Consider the following 21,757-nt stretch of genomic DNA (forward strand, 5'->3'; position numbering starts at 1 on the left):
TCTGTCTACCTGTCTGTGGTACTAAAGAGACGGACAGACTGTAGACTCTGTCTGTCTACTTTCAGTGAAAACCATTAGCACAGTGAATGACAAGGAGCTGTTTTAGTCACAGACGGTGAGTCAGCTCTCTAGGTTTGACACACAGCCAGAGTGCAACTCTGCACCTCCATTAATTAATAATCCAGTGATCTCACAGCAGCACACAGTGCTTGTCTGAATGAAGAGAGCACTTTCATCAGCTTTCAAACTCTCTCTTCTGTTGGATCTAATGGGCACAGTCGGAGGATACATCTAACCACTGATGGCCTGCAGGTGGAGACTCAGGTTACAATCCTTCTGGGTTACATTAGAGCTGTACACTTCCTTCTGAAAGGAGACGTTCACTGACCAGGCGCGTTTTTTCTTTTAATCTTGTTATTTGAGAGTGTTAAGCTTTATTTCAAGCAGTGGATTGATTCAAGGAAGACTTTTTTCTCACATACCAAGTTGTTAGTTGTCTACTGTCTGAACATTGCTTTAACGCACACCTTCAGGTGGCCCATCATCTGCAGCAAACATGACTAAAATGTTATCGGCCCAGGAGGCTGCCAAGATCTATCACACAAATTACGTGAGAAACGCGAGGGCCGTTGGTGTTCTGTGGACTATCTTCACCATCTGCTTCGCCATCATCTGTGTGGTGGTCTTCATTCAGCCTTACTGGATTGGAGACAGTGTTGACACCCCTCAGTCAGGATACTTCGGGCTTTTTCACTACTGCATTGGGAACCCCATCACAGGAGAGCTGGTGTGTAAGGGCAGTGCTTTGGACTTTGGATCTATACCTTCAGGTGCCTTCAAAACCGCTATGTTCTTCGTTGGGATCTCTTTGCTGCTGATCGTGGGGACTATTGTCTGCTTTAGTTTGTTCTTTTTCTGCAACTCAGGCAGCGTGTATAAGATCTGCGCATGGATGCAGCTAGCAGCTGGTTAGTATTTCCCTGAATTTCAGTTTTATTAATGACATAAACATTAATTATAATATAATATGTTTTGCATTGGTGGTTCAATAATAATGATATTATATATATTATAATTTATTTTCATATACAGCACCCCAGAAATTATTTGGACATTTAAGTTACATTTAAAATGTATTTTCTTAAAAATATAAAATCTTTAATTTATGATATATCAAACCAAGTGACATTTATTTGTTGCTTTGTTTTGTTTAAAGTGACATAATCTGTTTGCAGATGTCATTTAATAATTTATTATCTAATGCAATAACATTAAGCCATTTCTATGTGTTTTAAATGTTGTGTTAATTTTGTATTATTTATATACTTTTATAGTATTTATTAATATTTTGAATTAGTTTTATTTTATATTTTTAGTTTTAATTTTAGTTCGAACTTTGTCATTTTATTTTTTTAAGTTTTTGCTTTTTTTTATTTCTGTTTTATTTTAGTTTTAGTTATGTATTTATGTTTTAGTATTTAAAATGTGAACAAATTTGAAATGTTGCCTTGGCAACTAATTGAAATTTAAAAAATTAAGTTTTCATCAAAAATTTATATTTTATTACAGATTTATTTCAATTAACCCAAATGAAAATCTTTTTTATCAGTTTTATTAATGCAATTAATGTAGTCTGAGTTAATTGCCTCTTCAGATGCTCCAAAGTTCAGTTACATTCTTGAGGCTTGTAATGCATGAGGTTACTCAGGACTTCAGCACCCTGGATAGTTCCACATCTTATTGACAGGCAATGCTGCTTTACAGTATATCAATGGAATACATTGCAAATTGTGCTGTGTTGCGAAATATAGTGTGTTTAAGTCTCATCCTCTCTAATGAATTGATCAATGAGGACACAGATAACCCTCTCATCACATCATGTTACATAACAATGTATTTGCAATGCATACTCATTAAACGAAAGTGAGAGTGATAATGAGAGTGAGAGAGACAGAGTGTGTGTAAAGCAATACCCACAGCAGCACCAGCTGCCCTGCACAGAGTATATTGTCATATGAATAATAAATGATGAGTTAAGTGTGGCTGAAGTTGCCAGGCAACAGTCCCAGTGCAAAGTATTTCTGCTAGCCAAGAGTATTTTTGACTATAATGCGAAGGAGTCATGCATTTCTCCAGTGAATAATTCTCAGGGTGGGTTTATGTTTTGAAAGTTACTTTCTATAGACTTCAATATTAAAGTCTACAAAAAATATTGAACATTTACATCATATTGCCCAATGATAAAGACAAATTGAAATGTTATCACACCAGAAACTGTGCTAAGTTTTAAACACACTGTTGGCAGTTAATGTTTTCTGTTTTTGCTCCACCAATGGAAATATACTAGAATTTGAATGTTTTTGAATGAAGTCTCTTATGCTCAGAGAGGCTGCATTTATTTGATCAAAATACAGTAAGAACAATAATATTGTGAAATTATCAATTCAAATAACTCTTTTCTGTTTTAATATATTTTAAGATGTACTTCATTCCGTTGATGGCAAATCTGAGCCATTACTCCAGTCTTCAGTGTCATTCCTCAGAAATCATTCTGTTTTTCTGGAAACCGTGAAACATTTTTTCACAATTTTTTGATGAATTGAAACTTCAAAATAACAACAAATGTTTTTTTTGTAATTTTGTAATTCTGAATTTTTTTTTGTAATTTTTGTAATTCTGACATTTTCCTGTTTATTGCTATGAAGCTCCTTTGAAACAATCTGTATTGTATAAAGCACTATAGAAATAAAGGTGACTTGAGTGAGTAGCGCTGAACGCAGCTCAGCCAATCAAATACAAGGACTGGAACTGTTATATGAACTTTAGGCCATTTCTGTTTAATGGATTGTCAGCTAAATTTAATCAGAGCAATTATAAAACACAAAATGCTTTAAGAAACCACAAAAATGTATCATTTTCATGTCATCTTTATCTGACTTTTTTTTTCTTCTTCTCATCTTCAGCAACTTGTATGGTCATAGGCTGTATGATCTATCCAGACGGCTGGGACTCAGAGGAGGTGAAGAGGATGTGTGGTCAGCGGACAGATAAATACACGCTGGGTAACTGCACAGTGCGCTGGGCGTATATCCTGGCCATCATCAGCATCATGGACTCGCTCACATTATCCTTCCTGGCATTTGTACTGGGTAACCGGCAAGACAAACTGCTGCCAGAAGACTTCCAGGTGGAGGAGAAAAAAGGTACTTTCTGTACTGGCTAGATTACGTGCAAATTGTAGTCCATTACTGATTACAAACTACATGACGAAAATTGTAATTAGTCGCGTCATCTATTACATTACACATTTTAGGTAATGTATTCTGACTACTTACTGTGCGCTCACACCGCCGCCAGCGTGAGCGTCAAAGTGGCCGGAAGTCATTCATTTTCAATGTGGGCCTGCTGCAGCACGTCTTGGACGGTGTGGGCATCGAGTAGAGTTGAAGTCAGGTCAACTTTATGGTAATGAGGTATGACGTGGTACAGCAGCAACCAATCGGAATATAGAAGTCCTCTGCTTGACAGGATTCCAGAGAACAGAGTCACGTAAGCTTGACATTAGTTCCCAAGCAAGTAGTCTCGCGTAGCCAGACCTTCAGACTGATGGCAGAAGGTCTGGGAACCTTGGCCGGTTTGAATGGCAAGAACCGCCCAAGAGGCTATACGACTGACAGTTAAAGCAACCAATCACATTTCGTTTTGTGCCGCGTCATGTTTAGGGGCGTGGAAATGTCCCCACAATAGCATACCGTGTGTAAAACTCTTGGATGTATTTTAAAGATTCTATGCCGCGAACTTTAAATATTTCACATACTTTCGAAAATCCAGTGTTTAGTTGATCCCGATAAGCACTCATTATCACAGTTGTAAACACGACGGCTTTCTTCTAACGTGAGGGGGTTTGGCGTCACGGCACCTTTGTTTCCAGGCAGAACGTTAAAGAACGCGACACGCACGACTCCCGGAAATCCTGTATAATTCAACCAATCCGATGACGACTTCAAAACTCCTTAAATCAGGGGTGTCCAAACTCGGTCCTGGAGGGCCGGTGTCCTGCAGAGTTTAGCTCCATCTTGCCTCAACACACCTGCTGGTAAGTTTCTAGTATGCCTATAAGTGCTTGATTAGCTGGTTCAGGTGTGTTTAATTGGGGTTGGAACTAAACTCTGCAGGACACCGGCCCTCCAGGACCCAGTTTGGGCACCCCTGCCTTAAGTGTTTCCAATTTTGTGTGCCGTATGCATCAGACGTTCAGCCTCACAGTTGTAAACACGACGGCTTTCTTCTAACATGAGGGGGTTTGACGTCACGGCACCTTTGTTTCCAGGCGGAACGTTAAAGAACGCGACACACACGACTCCCGGAAATCCTGTATAATTCAACCAATCCGATGACGACTTCAAAACTCCTTAAATCAGGGGTGTCCAAACTCGGTCCTGGAGGGCCGGTGTCCTGCAGAGTTTAGCTCCATCTTGCCTCAACACACCTGCTGGTAAGTTTCTAGTATGCCTATAAGTGCTTGATTAGCTGGTTCAGGTGTGTTTAATTGGGGTTGGAACTAAACTCTGCAGGACACCGGCCCTCCAGGACCCAGTTTGGGCACCCCTGCCTTAAGTGTTTCCAATTTTGTGTGCCGTATGCATCAGACGTTCAGCCAACGGTCCGTGGGTGTGACGTCTGAGGCTGAGACTACTAAGCAAGCAACACTGTTTATAGGCAACGTTTTCACGCTAGAACGCTTGTTTTTCAGTGGGAATGCAATTCATTTGCTCAAAACAACAGCGAGTTGACCAATTGCATTAAACAGGACAGTTTGTAATGTAGGCTGCGCACAAATTAATGTTAATGAACGATAGATAGATAGATAGATAGATAGATAGATAGATAGATAGATAGATAGATAGATAGATAGATAGATAGATAGATAGATAGATAGATAGATAGATAGATAGACAGACAGACAGACAGACAGATAGATAGATAGATAGATAGATAGATAGATAGATAGATAGATAGATAGATAGATAGAATGAATAGAAAAATAAGTAGTATACGTAGTATCTGTGATTCCGCAGTACAGTGAATATCCACACCGGTGCGGTGACTGACAGCCACACATACTCCTCAAAACATTAGATTCATCTGCGCTGAGGAGCCGATGCACAACCCACGTAAAGAAGAATCTGCAAATAACTGCAATTGCAGGATTCAAACAGAGATGGCGACAAATGTAATGTGTTAATGTAATCTGGTTATGAGCATTTTAACATGTAATGTAATCTAATTACAAGTACTTAATTTGTGGAATCAGATTACATAAAACCAGTTACTACCCAGCACTGGTTACCATAAACTTTTAGAGGAAAAACAGTCATACGGTTTTAAAATAGCAATGACAAATTTATTTTGTTTGGTGAATTATTCCTCAATATATTATAGAAAAGACAGGCAGATGGTGTTTTGTTTCTTTTTACAGCACCCGTGTTCTAGTCTTCAGCATTTGATCTCTGATCAAACTGAAGCAGGTCTCTCATGGCGGTGTAAAGTTGCTTCTTTTTGAAGGAAAAAGCTCATGTATCTTCTGCTGTGTAAAAATAACAATGCCCAGAGAGACAGGATTCCTTTTGTGCTCTCTAGTAAAATGCTAGCGCTAGTCAAATGAATTCTATTAGCTGTGATAGATTTGTGTGCATTAATGTGTGCCTTTCACATTGTCACTTGCAAGAACACAGCAAAACACTATTAATCATGCGATTCCTGTTCTCATAATCCTCATGCAATGCTGTGAAAGTTATTGAGAAACTAATATAGTTCTTTTTTTGTCCTTAGAGGAAGCATGAAGACCCTGCACATCATCAGGCTCATTGGACCCTGTGGGTTTACAGGCTACTTTCTGGCTATCTGAAGGAAATATGAAGAAAAATAATTATTTAATATGTTTCTATAGTAAGTAATTGCCACCTTTGAGGCTACTTCAGGCAGTATTTCTAATATATATTTACAGCAGTTTTATATTTTGAGACCAAAGTCAAATTGAGTGTTAAAAAAAATGAAATCTGAACTAAACTGATTTCTATTCATATGAAGTCACATCGACTAGCCCCACCCACAGTGAATCTCATTGGTCCAAAATCCTGCTCCACCCTGTAGTGGGGACTTTCATTCATACCAGTCAGGGACTCGAATATTTTAAATGTTTGCTTAAAAGATTCAGATTTGTTACCTGATTTGTTCAGTGGCTCTTTCTGCTAGTTACATCATTAAAGAGGTGGTTACACTGCAGTTCCTGTTCCATTAACTTTCATTCATATACAAGCTCATGCAAAGAAGTTTAGCATTTTACTGCATTCCAAATCTGAAGTTTGGACAATTCTGACCTGTGAATTCATATCACGTGAGGACCTGTTGCCGCATAACCTGTTGAAAAACCCAGCATATGAAATCTGAACTAAACACTATTCATATGAAGTCACATCGACTAGCCCCACCCACAGTGAATCTCATTGGTCCAAAATCCTGCTCCACCCTGTAGTGGGGACTTTCATTCATACCAGTCAGGGACTCGAATATTTTAAATGTTTGCTTAAAAGATTCAGATTTGTTACCTGATTTGTTCAGTGGCTCTTTCTGCTAGTTACATCATTAAAGAGGTGGTTACACTGCAGTTCCTGTTCCATTAACTTTCATTCATATACAAGCTCATGCAAAGAAGTTTAGCATTTTACTGCATTCCAAATCTGAAGTTTGGACAATTCTGACCTGTGAATTCATATCACGTGAGGACCTGTTGCCGCATAACCTGTTGAAAAACCCAGCATATGCTGGTTAGGTATGTTTTGACGCTGGGATGCTGGTTTAAGCTGGTCCTTTGCTGGTTTAAACTGGTCCTTTGCTGGTTTATGCTGGTCCTTTGCTGGTTTATGCTGGTCCTTTGCTGGTTTATGCTGGTCCTTTGCTGGTTTAAGCTGGTCCTTTGCTGGTTTAGACTGGTCCTTTGCTGGTTTAAGCTGGTCCTTTGCTGGTTTAGACTGGTCCTTTTGCTGGTTTAAGCTGGTCCTTTGCTGGTTTAAGCTGGTCCTTTGCTGGTTTATGCTGGTATGCTGGTCCTTTGCTGGTTTAGACTGGTCCTTTGCTGGTTTATGCTGGTCCTTTGCTGGTTTAGACTGGTCCTTTGCTGGTTTATGCTGGTCCTTTGCCAGCACATGACCAGCATAAACCAGCAAAAGGACCAGCATAAACCAGCAAAGGACCAGCTTAAACCAGCATCAAAACATACCTAACCAGCATATGCTGTTTTTTTCAACAGGAATCTTATGCACAAACTTTAAATCTGCAGTGTTGCAGGAAGTTAGAGTAAATTGTATATTTTTTACATTTTGGAGTTATGTTTTTAAAAAAGACGCCACATAATGTGACAGTCTCACAACTGTTGTGGTGTCCAAAGGAATTTAACATGCTTAAAGTCTGGTGATGGCTGCTTTCGAAACAATGTTGACGAATTGAAATAAACATAAGAAATTCATTCCAAAATTAAACCGGATACGCTCATAGCTTGCATTATGAATCAGAACCAAAAAGTTAATCCAAACTACAAAAGCCTTTTGCCATTTCAAATCTTTATTTGAAGTTACTACAGAAACAATTTTAGTCCAATGCTGGACAATCAACAGCAGAGACATTCATGAAAAAGGAGACAGCAGATGATATTTGTGATGCTGTAAAAGGTCACATGAAATCGCCTCATCCAGAAGAGAAAGCAAAAGGCCCTTCAAAGTCAAGCTGGGATATTGTTTGAATCAACACTGTAGGGAAAAAAAAAAGCTCAGAAAGACGCACAGATCATTGCAGATTCATTTCAAGGCATCTCTAAATCAGTGATTCTCAAACATTTTCCTTAAGCCATTCATTCATAGCAAAACTGTACACAATGATGGGACTTAAGTCTGTACAGCACTGATTGTGTGAAGAACCAACTCTTTGGTACGAGTATGTACATAATGTCGAATGTTTTCACAGATTTTGTAACAGAAATAGACCTTGATACCAAAACTATTCCCTGGCATTCACATGTTAAACGTCATTACTTAAAAAAAACAAACAAACAAAAAAAACATGATAGTCCTTTATGGATTTTGTGACACATGAAGGGTTAGCATTTCTCTACTTTGAGTTCTTTTTGCCCTTTGTGGTAAAAATATATGTGTGTTTCTCTTACACTGTATAGTAGCTCACATTCAATATGAAGACTTCTGAAACACTCTTATAACTTCAAAAATGTCCATTCATGTTCCCTTCATTCAGACAGCTGATGTAAAACCCCTTGTGAAGATATGGAAAACAGTTTGAAGGAAGCTGTGATTAACAATCTCTTTTTTTAATACAGTGAAAAAAACACCACAATCAGCTACTGAGTCCGACTTACTGCAACACTACGCTTTTAAGAAAACAGAGAGAAGTGGAACAAAGTCGAATCTCTTAAGAAGATAAATCAATTCTGATGTGTCAAACCATCCTGTGATATGACAGAAATCGATAAGAGAAGTGGCTGTTAGATAAATTAGCAAGAGCACAAACCACTGTAATGACAGTACACAAATTATACCAATTACATAAAAAAGCAACAACAATTTGAGAACTGGATCTTCTTGTACTCGCGGCTAATATCTGCCATGACACCAGGCACGGCTCTTAAGACCGCGTCTGCCAGTGGGGAGCATTCATGAGTTCAGAGAAGTGTGTGTGTGTGTGTTTGGAGCTTTTTGGCCACTAGGAGGTGATCCAGGAATGACGGAGGCACTCGGCAGCCGTGGCTCTTTTCTCTGGGATGAGGTCCAACATCGGGAGGAGGAAGTCTGAGAAATTCTGGGCTTCCTCTCGGGGCCATTCATACTTTTCGGCCAGCACGTCCTGCAAACCCCACGGCTTCAGCTTGGTTATGTGCCTTAGGTCCCCTAGCGCACAAATAAATACATGGACACATCCACATCCAATCAGAAGTTAGAACTGGAACTATCAGTTTTAAAACAGAAATAAGAGCGGCTATATGGACTACACATTTACGCACATACTAAAAAATGTATAGCTATACTAATAATGGGAGTGCAGACATACCCCATCAATCAAACTGTGACATTCACACAAAGCTACTGAACACTGCCAGCAAGTTTATGAAGTAAGTGAAACACATTAGTTAAGCAATCGCTCATGTATCAAGTGTCTATTGACAGATGTACCTTTCTTGGTGAAAAATTCCTTGGAATATTTGCCGTTCGTGATGAGTTTACGAGGAATCTTCCCCAGCAGCTCGATGATCAGCGCGATGTGATCTGTTTGCAGTAGAAAAAAGGCTCGAGATAAAGCTTCTGACATTTACATTTAAGTTATAGATGGAACTTTTAAAACTTTACATGAATGGATGTGCTAAAATTGCCATGTGTTGTCCTGCCAATTCATGTTTGTCCTTGAATTAGAATAGGCTTTTTTTTTTTTTTAATATGACTTTTGAAATATGCACATATTTTGAAATATGCACCAAACAATATCATTTTTCAATTTACTGATTACTACAGGACCTTTCACAAAAACTAGTGCATTACTGCTTAAACAATAACTATGTAATAAAATATACAGCATAGAACATTTTATAAAAACATATTTTTAAAAGTATAAAAAACTATTAATTTTATAAGATAAAAATGGATTATTTACCTGTTACTATTAGGGCTGTGCTATTAAAAATTGTTGCCGATATTAATTTATTTTAAAAACGAATTTGGTTATAGCTAAAAAACGGTAAATTGCTCATTAAAATTCTGTATTATTTTGTATAATTAAAAAATAAAATCAATCCTTTCAAAAACAAAAAGTATCAACATTTTAATGTACAATATGAAAAATTTCTATTCGTTTCAATATTTGTTCAAGATAAAATTAGTGATTTTAAAGATGAACCCTAATGGTGTGTGCACACCACAAGCGAATTTAATTGTTTGCGCGAATAGGTTACATACAAAGTCAATGCAAAGACGTGAATAGATGCGATAAAGTTAGTGATGGCAAATGTAATCTGACTGTAAAAATGAAACAACATGCACAAAAAAACCCGTTAAATTAAAAAAAGCTAATGTAGTATTGATATATTCTGCATCCCTAGTTACTATATTGTATATTTCAGCACTGCAGGAATACTGTGACAATCAGCAACGCAAAAACTGCCATGTTTCAAGATTTCAGGAGACTATAACATGGCTTTTCTAAAACAGCTCAGAGGCCGAAACCTCTCTGGCCATTCACTCCCCAGTGCCACCTCCATAATGACAGCGCAAATATTACACTGCGTTTGAGAAATGGATGCATCGGGCGTCATTATGACACTAGAAATGGCTCTCGTTCAAGTGCTAATTAATAGGCACGCTGTGATTTGTTCTCCAGATGCGACTGTTAGTTTATGTGCTGGAGCTTTTGATTGGCTGCGGGTCTGCAGAAGTCATGTGGGCTGAATTCCAAACCTGTGGAAGAAAAATTACCTTCATCTCTGGAATAATCCTCTCCGGAGTGAGGCTCAAACAGGTAATCGCCTGTTGCCAGCTCAAATGCCTAGGGAGAGACACACTTTGAGAACGCATGCGTGTGTGTGTGTGGAGATAGCAATCCTAGTATCAAATTCTCTAGGTGGTAGGCTAATGTCTGAAAGGCCAAACCAACCTTCTCAGCCCTGCTCGGACTGAAGCCAGCACACAGTGAGTGCAGCTCGCGAGACTCTATTGTTACGCAGTGGGTTTGAAATGCTGATTCAGACTGAGTTTAACCTCTCTTGGTGGGTCTGGCCCTACTGCTTAAAAAAAGGTGCAGAGTCTGTGCACTGCGGAGCAGGACAAATGCCACGGGACCGGCGTCAGCAGCGCTCGATGAAACGCTCGGAGAGCAGAAGTCAGTCATCGAGTCACCTTCCTCTAAGACCTCTGACTCCAGCTTGACTAGACATTAGCTCTGTTCCAAAAACTGTTGAGCTGCTGCCCTAGACAGCATTACAAGGCACCATGGGTGTCCAAAATAATGCAAAAAAGCAGTCATATCCTTAACAACATGCTAATATAAAAATACTGCAGTGAAATTTTAATGTCAAGACATTAATTCAACAAAATGCTAACACAAAACTATTGGAATCAAATTTATATTCATTACCTTGTCAACATGTTAACAAAACTCTACTGGAATCAAATTTGCATATTGAATCATTACTTTAGCAGCATGTTAATGCAAAGCTACTGGAATGAAATTTGAGTGTTGAGTCATTACTTTAGCAACATGCAAAAATAAAACTACTGGAATCATATTTGAGTATCGAGTCATTATTTTAGCAGCATGCTAACACAAAACTCAGCCCACTGGATTTTTGCAACAGAGCTGCTGATATGAAACTTTGATGTTTTGGAACTGCACACTTCACAAGTGGAGATTTATTCCCTATTCAGGGTATCTGCAGGATTTTTAAGCTCTTTTTAAGACAAAAAATAAAATTAATACCATATGAGCGAGGTAGGGAAAAGTCTGTTAATATATTAAACTGTAAAATGACTGTAAAAAGCATGATTTACTGTTCAGGTACAGGTTTCACAAAAACAAAAAGTTTTATAAAATGATAAACTTCACATTTCAGCCTTTAAACCATTTTTAAGAAAATGGATGAGTCAAAAGTATCCGTTATATTAATTTAAACAATGATCAATCAATTATTATATTAATTAACATCTAAATATATTTTACTGTCTTCTTTAGATTTTTATAATGCATTATCTTCTTGTCGATCCACCAGTTCACATTTACAACTCTGCGTGTTTGCAGCATAAAAACATGGGTTGATTTGCACATCGGTCTGAACAAAAACAGCAGACGGGCTGATTGAAAATGCTAATTCATTCTCTGCCAGTAGGTGGCGCTTTTGGAGCAGCAGAAATACAGTGGTTTCCTCGGTAGCGGCTGTACACAAAGCAGCGCTTCAGCTGACTTTATAAAACATGCAGCGCTCATATTTATTCAATGAATTTGCAGCCTTTTGAAGTTTAATCGTCACATTAAGTTATATCGCAATTTTTGTCTTACCGTCCCCAAATTTAAGACCTCCTGAAACCATAATTAAGACTTTCTTGTACCATTTAAGACTTTTTATGGCCTTAAATTTGATTCAACTAAATTGAAGACTTTAAGGACCCGCGGAAACCCTGCATATATTAAAAAATACATTTAGGCTCTAAATAAAAGTTTGTGCAAATACAAAAAGAAATTTGTATCAGATCTCAGTTAGCGGTCTTTAAACGTACCATGCAAGCTGTGCTCCAGATGTCAGCTGGGGTGCTGTATCCTGATCCAATCAACACCTCCAGAGAGCGATACTGCCGCGTCTGAATGTCGTCTGTGAAATGCTTGTGCTGATGACAAACAACAGTTACATAAAGAAGAATCAACCGCTGAGAGAGGAGAGGCATTAATACCCATGAGGATATCAGAACCTCAATCAATCAGTTAATCAACAAATGGCTGTAAATGAGGAGAGGATTATCCCTTTAACATTCTGACTGAGCTGTTTTTGGTGTAAATGCAAGGAAAACCCCAGACTTACCACCCAGCAGGCGTTGCCCAGGTCAGCGATTTTTACTCGGATCTTATCAGCGTTTAGCGGATCCAGAGGGTTGACTAGCAGGTTTCCTTCTGCAATTTTAGCTGCAGTACAAGAGAGGAATGAAAAAGACAGTTTTAGAATCAACAACACTGGATTCTGGATTGGCTCCTGTGAGGCACTGTGTATTTGCTGAATTCTAAAGCCCTGTAGGATGTTGAGTCTAATACAGCAGCTCTCTATTAATCAATACCAGCCATGGAAAATCAGAGCATCAAAATGAAGACACTAGAACGCTGGTAGCAGGTGAACATCTGTCATTAACCGCTTGTCTTATTGATGTAACTGCGTGAAATATGAAATAGGCAATCCTGTAACAAGGAAAACAAACCAGTGGGAATTCAAGTCAACATGAAACCGCAATCGACACCCAATTCTTGCACAATGTGATGCACTTCTGAACTTTTTATCCGTTTAAAACTCTTTATTGTCATTAACTGTGTGCCGACATGTGCATGTGAAGTCATAGATCTCTCTGTTGTGGATTTCCACACAAGTCTATAAATGGGAAGTTGGACTTCAAGTGGCATTCTGACAAACTTTTCCGAGGAGGAAGTTGGAAATGACCACTTTCCAAGTTAAATGGGAAATGACAACATAAGACAGACTGTTGACATCAGAAACTATTTTCAAAGGTGGAAGACATTAAATATAGCATTTTGATGAAAGATAATAAAGATAAACAGATTTTTTGGAATAACTTGCACTGACGAATAATAATGCACAATAATTATGTTAAGAATGTGAGAGGACGATTTCATGTTGACTGTAAGACTAAGACAACAGCAGTAAGAAATACTTTTTCAATGAAACAATTAATTACAAGCATTAGTTAGTTAAGGGTAACTATGATAAATATAACTTCAGTTTGATGTGAATGGATGTCACCATAACAGATACAGAAAGGAACAGTTCCCTGAAAAAATCTAGAGCTAGCATGCTCATTTTATTCAGGGTTCCCACCCCATTCCATCTACCACTGCATTTACATGAATTTTATCCTTCCTTTTTTTATGTGTAATGAATAAATTAATGATTTAAAAAAAGATTAAAAAAAAGAGATTGCATTCACATTGAGCAATTTATTCAGCTGTTAAAATATTTCAGAATTTTTTAGATGCATCATTTCATTAAAATGACCTTGACTTTTCCATATGCCCTTTTAAGAATTTAGTATTGTAATGCTGCAACTAATGAAGAACTATTATTTACTTTGATGATAACCTCTTTTGTTTATTTAAATAATAAAATGTTTATCTTAGATTATAATTATTCAAAAAATATTTTAAAAATTAATACAATGTATATTATAATATTATATTATTTCATTCCTATTACAGTTACTATCTGTAAATACTGTATATACCAATTTGCCTCAAGCATTTTTTTCATGCACATAATTGAAAATGTTTTTATTCATAATTTTTTTATTCATAAGACGCATTCATTTCTTTGCCTGGTATGACTATAGGAACTCTGCAACTGTATAATTTTATAGTTTCATCGAATTCAAGTTTTATGTGAACTGTCCCTTTCCTGGTTAAATACTGCTACATTATTCAACACCACAAAATCGGGCTGTTAGTGATTTCAGTTCAGTGTTAGACTCTGCAGGATAACACACAGACGGAGAGCGAGAGAAAGGAGGGAGGGGAGTTAGTAAGGAGCAAACAGAGGGGCGTTCCTCCAGCAAGGGCTCCGCACTGACCGTCCTTCAGGCTCTCCTCCTCTGTGGCCGCCTGCGCGCTGGGGTCCACCTCCATGGTGAGGCCCATCTCCGCTTTGGGGCCCTCAACAGAACCGGAGCCGTTCAGCTCCGCCGTGGGGCTCTCTTGATCCTGCACCCTAGGGCACTGTGACTCAACCATGCCACAAATCAAAGGTCCATTACCGTCTGTGGTGACAGGGGATGGAGGACTGGGCTCTTTCTCTACGGTGCCGTTGCATGCTGGGTAAGGGTTAGTAGGCTCTGAGCCCTCGGTGCCGCTGTCGTAGGGGTTCACGGGGGTCTCGTCCTTGATCTGCTGCTGGAGGTCCAGGGTCTGCTCTTCCTCGGGGCCCTGGCTGTGACCGTTGATGGCGCCTCTGTGCTGAGACCAATCATCTGAGACGCCACCTGGGGTGGAAAAAAGTTGATTTCAACACAGTCTCAGAGTAAAAACACTGATGTGTCATGATGCAGTACTCTGACTCTCAAAAGCTGCAGCACCATAATTGATGAAGACAGCAGCTGGAAGCATGACTTTTTTAAAACGACTGGGATGTGGCTAGACTCAAAGAAGAGCAGCAGAGATTCTGCTACTTTACAGATATCTCACAAAAAAGCCTTGGGTGTTATTTAATAATGATAGAATTACTAATAGCATTAACAATGGCTTTAGATTTAGAATGAATGTATAAGAAAATGTAATTGGTGTTTGCCTATGATTAATGGTACTGTACTAAGATGTTGTTGATTGATGCAGAGCATTAATTGTTGCTAAGGTGTTCTGGGTGTGTTGCTATGGAGCACTTGATTTATCAAATATCTACCAACAAATCACTCTTATTAACCAGTTCTGTTTAGTGAGTCGAAAATGTAACCAATAAACAAACGACTGACTGTTTTGAGCTACTCCATTTAATAATGTTCTATATTTATTTATTTATTTATTCATATTTAAGAAAGAAATCCTTCCCTGAATGAACTGACTGAATCCATCACAGTGGTTTCTAAATCAACATCTAGTCCTGTGTTCAAATTTTATTTACACTGCATTGCAGTGATGGAATATGTAATATATTACAAAGCAGATGGATGGAAAAATTTATATATTTGCAGATACTAAATAATTTTTGTTCTTGAAATAAAGTTTAAAAAGTATATAAATATTAGATGAAAAACAAACTTAAACCAGAAATCTAGAAAATGAGAAATGTTGGCAACTAACGAAAATAAAAAATACTGAATACTAGACTAAGTATAAAATCTGAGACATAAAAACATATGCAAAATATTAATAAATACTACAACAATTTACAGATAATACTAAAATAGCACTGCCTGTTGTTCATGTTTAATGAAAAATGAATGTCTCTGTAATGTACTAAGATAGAAGGTTCCCTATATCTTTTGTATAGGTTGAACGACTTCTGATTTTTTTTAAAGTCGACTTTTATGTGATGACAGTCGAGTCGAAGTCAACTAGTCGCTGATGACGTCATTAATGAACAAATTAGTCTGGAGCTGTGATAAACACCTTGTGCACAGCTATGGCATATGACCCAGCGCTGCCCACACGGCTATTGCTCCTATAACAGCACCTTTTTATCAGTTCTTTTGTCTTTGAGTCGTTATGTTTCTCACAGATTTCTGCTCGTTCTAAATCAGATACAGATAAAGTAGCACAGTAAAGATTGCATTCATATGAATGCATTAATGAGAGTGATTGCGTGCCTGAATTAATTCTACCTGGCAGCATCTCTTTACTAGTAGTGGAGCAGTGGGATTTAGTTGTTAAGAAATATACGCTAGAACTTTTCAGTTTCTAAGCAATTTTATTGAGAAATCACAGAACAGTGTTGACAATACATTTCCGCGCTGAATGATTCTGTGCACGCGATCTGCGCGAGATGTAGGAGCTACTGTCTGTAATGTGTGTGCGTTACAGTGTAGCGGCGCATTAGATTAGAATGGCGATTAACTTTCCTACCTGTACAATAAGCGGTTTAAAACGTGCATTCTCCTGTTCAATTTCGAGCATCTCTCAAAAGCTGCAGCACCATAATTGATGAAGACAGCAGCTGGAAGCATGACTTTTTTAAAACGACTGGGATGTGGCTAGACTCAAAGAAGAGCAGCAGAGATTCTGCTACTTTACAGATATCTCACAAAAAAGCCTTGGGTGTTATTTAATAATGATAGAATTACTAATAGCATTAACAATGGCTTTAGATTTAGAATGAATGTATAAGAAAATGTAATTGGTGTTTGCCTATGATTAATGGTACTGTACTAAGATGTTGTTGATTGATGCAGAGCATTAATTGTTGCTAAGGTGTTCTGGGTGTGTTGCTATGGAGCACTTGATTTATCAAATATCTACCAACAAATCACTCTTATTAACCAGTTCTGTTTAGTGAGTCGAAAATGTAACCAATAAACAAACGACTGACTGTTTTGAGCTACTCCATTTAATAATGTTCTATATTTATTTATTTATTTATTCATATTTAAGAAAGAAATCCTTCCCTGAATGAACTGACTGAATCCATCACAGTGGTTTCTAAATCAACATCTAGTCCTGTGTTCAAATTTTATTTACACTGCATTGCAGTGATGGAATATGTAATATATTACAAAGCAGATGGATGGAAAAATTTATATATTTGCAGATACTAAATAATTTTTGTTCTTGAAATAAAGTTTAAAAAGTATATAAATATTAGATGAAAAACAAACTTAAACCAGAAATCTAGAAAATGAGAAATGTTGGCAACTAACGAAAATAAAAAATACTGAATACTAGACTAAGTATAAAATCTGAGACATAAAAACATATGCAAAATATTAATAAATACTACAACAATTTACAGATAATACTAAAATAGCACTGCCTGTTGTTCATGTTTAATGAAAAATGAATGTCTCTGTAATGTACTAAGATAGAAGGTTCCCTATATCTTTTGTATAGGTTGAACGACTTCTGATTTTTTTTAAAGTCGACTTTTATGTGATGACAGTCGAGTCGAAGTCAACTAGTCGCTGATGACGTCATTAATGAACAAATTAGTCTGGAGCTGTGATAAACACCTTGTGCACAGCTATGGCATATGACCCAGCGCTGCCCACACGGCTATTGCTCCTATAACAGCACCTTTTTATCAGTTCTTTTGTCTTTGAGTCGTTATGTTTCTCACAGATTTCTGCTCGTTCTAAATCAGATACAGATAAAGTAGCACAGTAAAGATTGCATTCATATGAATGCATTAATGAGAGTGATTGCGTGCCTGAATTAATTCTACCTGGCAGCATCTCTTTACTAGTAGTGGAGCAGTGGGATTTAGTTGTTAAGAAATATACGCTAGAACTTTTCAGTTTCTAAGCAATTTTATTGAGAAATCACAGAACAGTGTTGACAATACATTTCCGCGCTGAATGATTCTGTGCACGCGATCTGCGCGAGATGTAGGAGCTACTGTCTGTAATGTGTGTGCGTTACAGTGTAGCGGCGCATTAGATTAGAATGGCGATTAACTTTCCTACCTGTACAATAAGTGGTTTAAAACGTGCATCCTCCTGTTCAATTTCGAGCATCCAGTAATGTAATCTCACATGTCTTGTGGAGCGCTTTCAGAGTATGCATTTATTTGTCATTTTAACTGTTTGGAAACTGAGCGTAAAATGTGGAAGTCCTTCAAAGATTTCTTATCCTGTTGCGCCCTCTATAGGACAAGCGACTAGTCGACCTCAAGCTTAAAGCGTCATGGCAGAGCATTGAAGTCGACTAGTCGATGCAACCCCTAATTATTTGCAGCATTAACTTAACAGAATCTCTTTTATTTGCACACTGTAACTGAAATACACCCAAATGATTCAGAATCAAAGTGAATAAAAGTCAGAATCCAATGAAGAAGCTTGTGAACTGAAATCTAATCGGTTCTATAGCTTACTGATGTCTTGCTCTAACAGTACTAATAATCCCGCGTTTAGCTGATGCTCGCTCACCCGGTGTGGCCTCGGCTGTGATGTCTTGCAGTGTGTGACTGGCGGGGACTGACGGGGTGCTGTCGGGCGTCTCCGTTTCATCCTCCTCTTCCTCTTCTCCTCCCTCAGGGCCTTTCTCCAGCCCCTCGATCTCCAGAATCCTCTTCTCCAAGAGCTCAGCCTGACGCTTCTGTTTCTTCTTCATCTTTTTCTTCTTGTTCTTGGACATTTTGCCCATCTGAAGAGGAGAATCTTTTAGCTTTTCTATGAAAATTTATTAATTTTTATATGTGAATGTGCTACAGATGAAACATCATGGAAGATGCCCCAGAACTCATCTCTGACGAACACTTACTTGTTTTGGGGCCGGAGCTGTACTCACTGCAATGGAGGAAGATGAAAAGAGAAGACAACATCAGCATCTTGTTGTGCACTATCAACATCATTTTTCACTTGCTGCACAGAGTTCAAAAGCAGTGCACAGAGAATGTGTCATCCTTCAGTTGTTCAGAGGACCACATGAGTCACTGCTCTCCATTTTGAAACATCCCGCAGACTTTACGTCACTCTGCATAATGTCTCAATGGAGATGTTCTATGCTGACGTGTCAGAAGAGGTGAATGGATGTGAAGTTACAGCTATATAAACCAGCAAATAATACTGTACACAACAGAACAATTATAAACACTCTGACCCAGTCTAAATGCTAAATACAGGGATTTTGATCAATGAATTCCTAGTTATTTGTGATTTCTAGCAAATTACATATTTGTATTAATTATTTAAGTAGTATTTACAATAAATATTCTATAATTATTCTATCATTTATGTTTATGCAGTATTTATGCAATTGTAATTGCGGTATAAATACATTCATGCCACCAATGAGCTGCAATAAACTGTCTGTAAATATACAGTGGGTACGGAAAGTATTCAGACCCCCTTAAATTTTTCACTCTGTTATATTGCAGCCATTTGCTAAAATCATTTAAGTTAATTTTTTTTCCTCATTAATGTACACACAGCACCCCATATTGACAGAAAAACACAGAATTGTTGACATTTTTGCAGATTTATTAAAAAAAAAAAACTGAAATATCACATGGTCCTAAGTATTCAGACCCTTTGCTCAGTATTTAGTAGAAGTTAACAAATGATTTTAGCAAGTGGCTGCAATATAACAAATAGTGAAAAATTTAAGGGGGTCTGAATACTTTCCGTACCCACTGTATAAATAAATACTAGGGCTGTCAAAATGGCTAAAAACTAAATTAGAATTTTGTACTTAAATACTATCAATATTTGAATTACCGTATTGGCCCGAATATAAGACGACCCTGATTATAAGACGACCCACCTTTTTCCAGATGTACCTTTTGGAAAAAGGCTTTTTAAAAAACAAATCTTGTTTTTTCTCAGTAAAACACATTTTGTCTTCAATTATTTTCATATTGCATATTTTTCCTATTTTAATTTTTGTTTTGAAAGTATAGTAAAAACTGGCCAAATGTACCAACAATCACATTTAAAAAAATATACACTTTTTGATATACCATTAAAAAAAAAAAAAAACAGGTAGCCCATCTGAATTAGGACATTTAGGCTATCCACCTAATAGTAGCCTACTAAAATCTTATTAACAGTAGAAGTTAAATCTTACTGTAGTCTTCCAATCTGGGTACTGTCTTACGTTTTAAAATCACAAAGGGAGTTTGGTCCCATCAGGCTAACGTGACAGTCACGACTCATGCAGCTGTAAGGTTTTATTTTTCTATCGTTTTTACTTGCGATCTTTTACGTCACGCATTACATTACATATTGCATGGCACACTCGTTTTATGCGTATTTGGCGCCACCTATTGTTGTGGGTGTATTATTGACATGTCAAAGTCTAGACCCTGAATATAAGACGACCGTGTTTTTTCAGATGTATTTCCAAGAAAAAAAACATTGTCTTATATTCGGGTCAATACGGTATATTCAAATTTAAAAGGCATAATTTCAGTTAGGGGGGAAAAAAGCTTTTGGCTTCTCTCCTGAGGCCACAAGAGGGCGCATCGAACAAAATATTATGCACGTTTCTTCAAAGCATAATAAAATAACACGACTATCTTTGAAAAAAGGTTTAAAATTATTTTTATAAACCTTATATAATTAAAGTTGCTTAAACAATTAGAAACAAAACAGAATCATGTTTAATACAAAGGACCGAAAACCAATCACAAAGACTAGTTTCTTCATTTAAAAACTTGAGATGCAGTAGAGTGGGGAAAAACCGCCATAAAGTCTTGAGCCATGTTTTTAAGAAGTTGAACTTACATTCATTTTACATGGCTTTCTAAACATGCGGCTCTCTTGTGTGTCTCAAGAGTGCAACGCTGATAGATGCCCCTCTAGAAAATGTGATAGATATGCGTTCTGTGTGAACGGTTTGGTTTCGGTTTTGACGTAAACATCTCCGCACTGATGTTCTTATTTCCCACAATATTTTGAATGAACAACGTAGCAGCGCCGCATCTAGTGGGTTCAACTGGATAGGCTAACAAAAGCATTAAAATGCAATGACACTTACATCGTCATTGCATCTCGTGCACCACTGATAAGCCTGACTGATGTACACCTAAAGTTCGAATGCAACGTTTTTCCATTCGAATGTGGATTTTTATTTTAAATTCGATGAATATTCGACATTAAACATTTTTTGACAGCCCTAATAAATACCAATTCAGATAAAGAAAAAAAAAAATCATGGTCATGGTAGCCTAAATATTTTTTGTGTAATACATTGGCAAATCAAATCAAATGTTTCTTTCTAAAGCTACTTTTTGTAATGTCTATTTGATGCTTTTCTCATTTGACACAATAATGACCGTAAATTATATTTTGGGGGTAGTTTCTCAGCCAAATCTGATGTGTGATTAATTTGCAATTAATATAATTAAACACCACATTGTGTAATTAGATTTTTTTTTTAAGTATTGTTTGACAGCCCTAATAAATATTTAATGCAAAATATATTATAACCCAATGAACACTGCTAGAAAACATTTTTAATAACTGGCCAGTTCTATTGTAGATAATAAAGCTGTCTACTAGGGTTGAGAAATAACACAGACCTCCCGATTCGACATTACAACAATATTTAACTGCTAATTCAATATGTACTGTGATTTAAGTATTTTTTATGCATTTGGATTATTGTGATGTTTTTATCAGCTGTTTGGACTCTCATTCTGACGGCACCCATTCACTGCAGAGGATCCATTGGTGAGCAAGTGATGTAATGCTACATTTCTCCAAATCTGTTCTGATGAAGAAACAAACTCATCTAAATATTGGATGGCCTGAGGATGAGTACATTTCCAGCTAATTTTCATTTTTGAGTGAACCGT

General features: G+C 37.4%; 2 protein-coding genes across 7 annotated transcripts in view; one reads left to right on the forward strand and one right to left on the reverse strand.

Annotated features, from left to right (window-relative positions):
• The first annotated feature begins 556 nt into the window (after positions 1-556).
• Positions 557-6,275, forward strand: LOC107592561 (tetraspan membrane protein of hair cell stereocilia homolog). Its single transcript, XM_016282091.1, has 3 exons — positions 557-968; positions 2,964-3,203; positions 5,833-6,275. Exons 1-3 carry the CDS (start codon positions 557-559, stop codon positions 5,841-5,843), a joined length of 663 nt encoding a protein of 220 aa, XP_016137577.1. The 3' UTR covers positions 5,844-6,275.
• Positions 6,276-7,602: 1,327 nt separating this feature from the next.
• LOC107592563 (SRSF protein kinase 1-like) overlaps positions 7,603-21,757 on the reverse strand; it is a 52,559-nt gene continuing 38,404 nt past the window's right edge. For 5 of the 6 annotated variants that reach the window (XM_016282092.1, XM_016282095.1, XM_016282096.1 and 2 more), the window contains 8 exons: positions 18,721-18,746; positions 18,387-18,603; positions 14,388-14,795; positions 12,623-12,723; positions 12,324-12,431; positions 10,530-10,599; positions 9,237-9,329; positions 7,603-8,954 (listed from right to left, as the gene is read on the reverse strand). In XM_016282092.1, the coding sequence (XP_016137578.1) occupies positions 8,770-8,954; positions 9,237-9,329; positions 10,530-10,599; positions 12,324-12,431; positions 12,623-12,723; positions 14,388-14,795; positions 18,387-18,603; positions 18,721-18,746 (1,208 nt within the window). In that variant the 3' untranslated portion in view covers positions 7,603-8,769. The remainder of the gene's footprint in view (positions 8,955-9,236; positions 9,330-10,529; positions 10,600-12,323; positions 12,432-12,622; positions 12,724-14,387; positions 14,796-18,386; positions 18,604-18,720; positions 18,747-21,757) is intronic. The other variant, XM_016282097.1, reaches the window with a different exon arrangement.

This window comes from Sinocyclocheilus grahami, unplaced genomic scaffold (genome assembly GCF_001515645.1).
Source record: "Sinocyclocheilus grahami isolate Dianchi unplaced genomic scaffold, SAMN03320097.WGS_v1.1 scaffold154.1, whole genome shotgun sequence".
Taxonomy (NCBI): domain Eukaryota; kingdom Metazoa; phylum Chordata; class Actinopteri; order Cypriniformes; family Cyprinidae; genus Sinocyclocheilus; species Sinocyclocheilus grahami.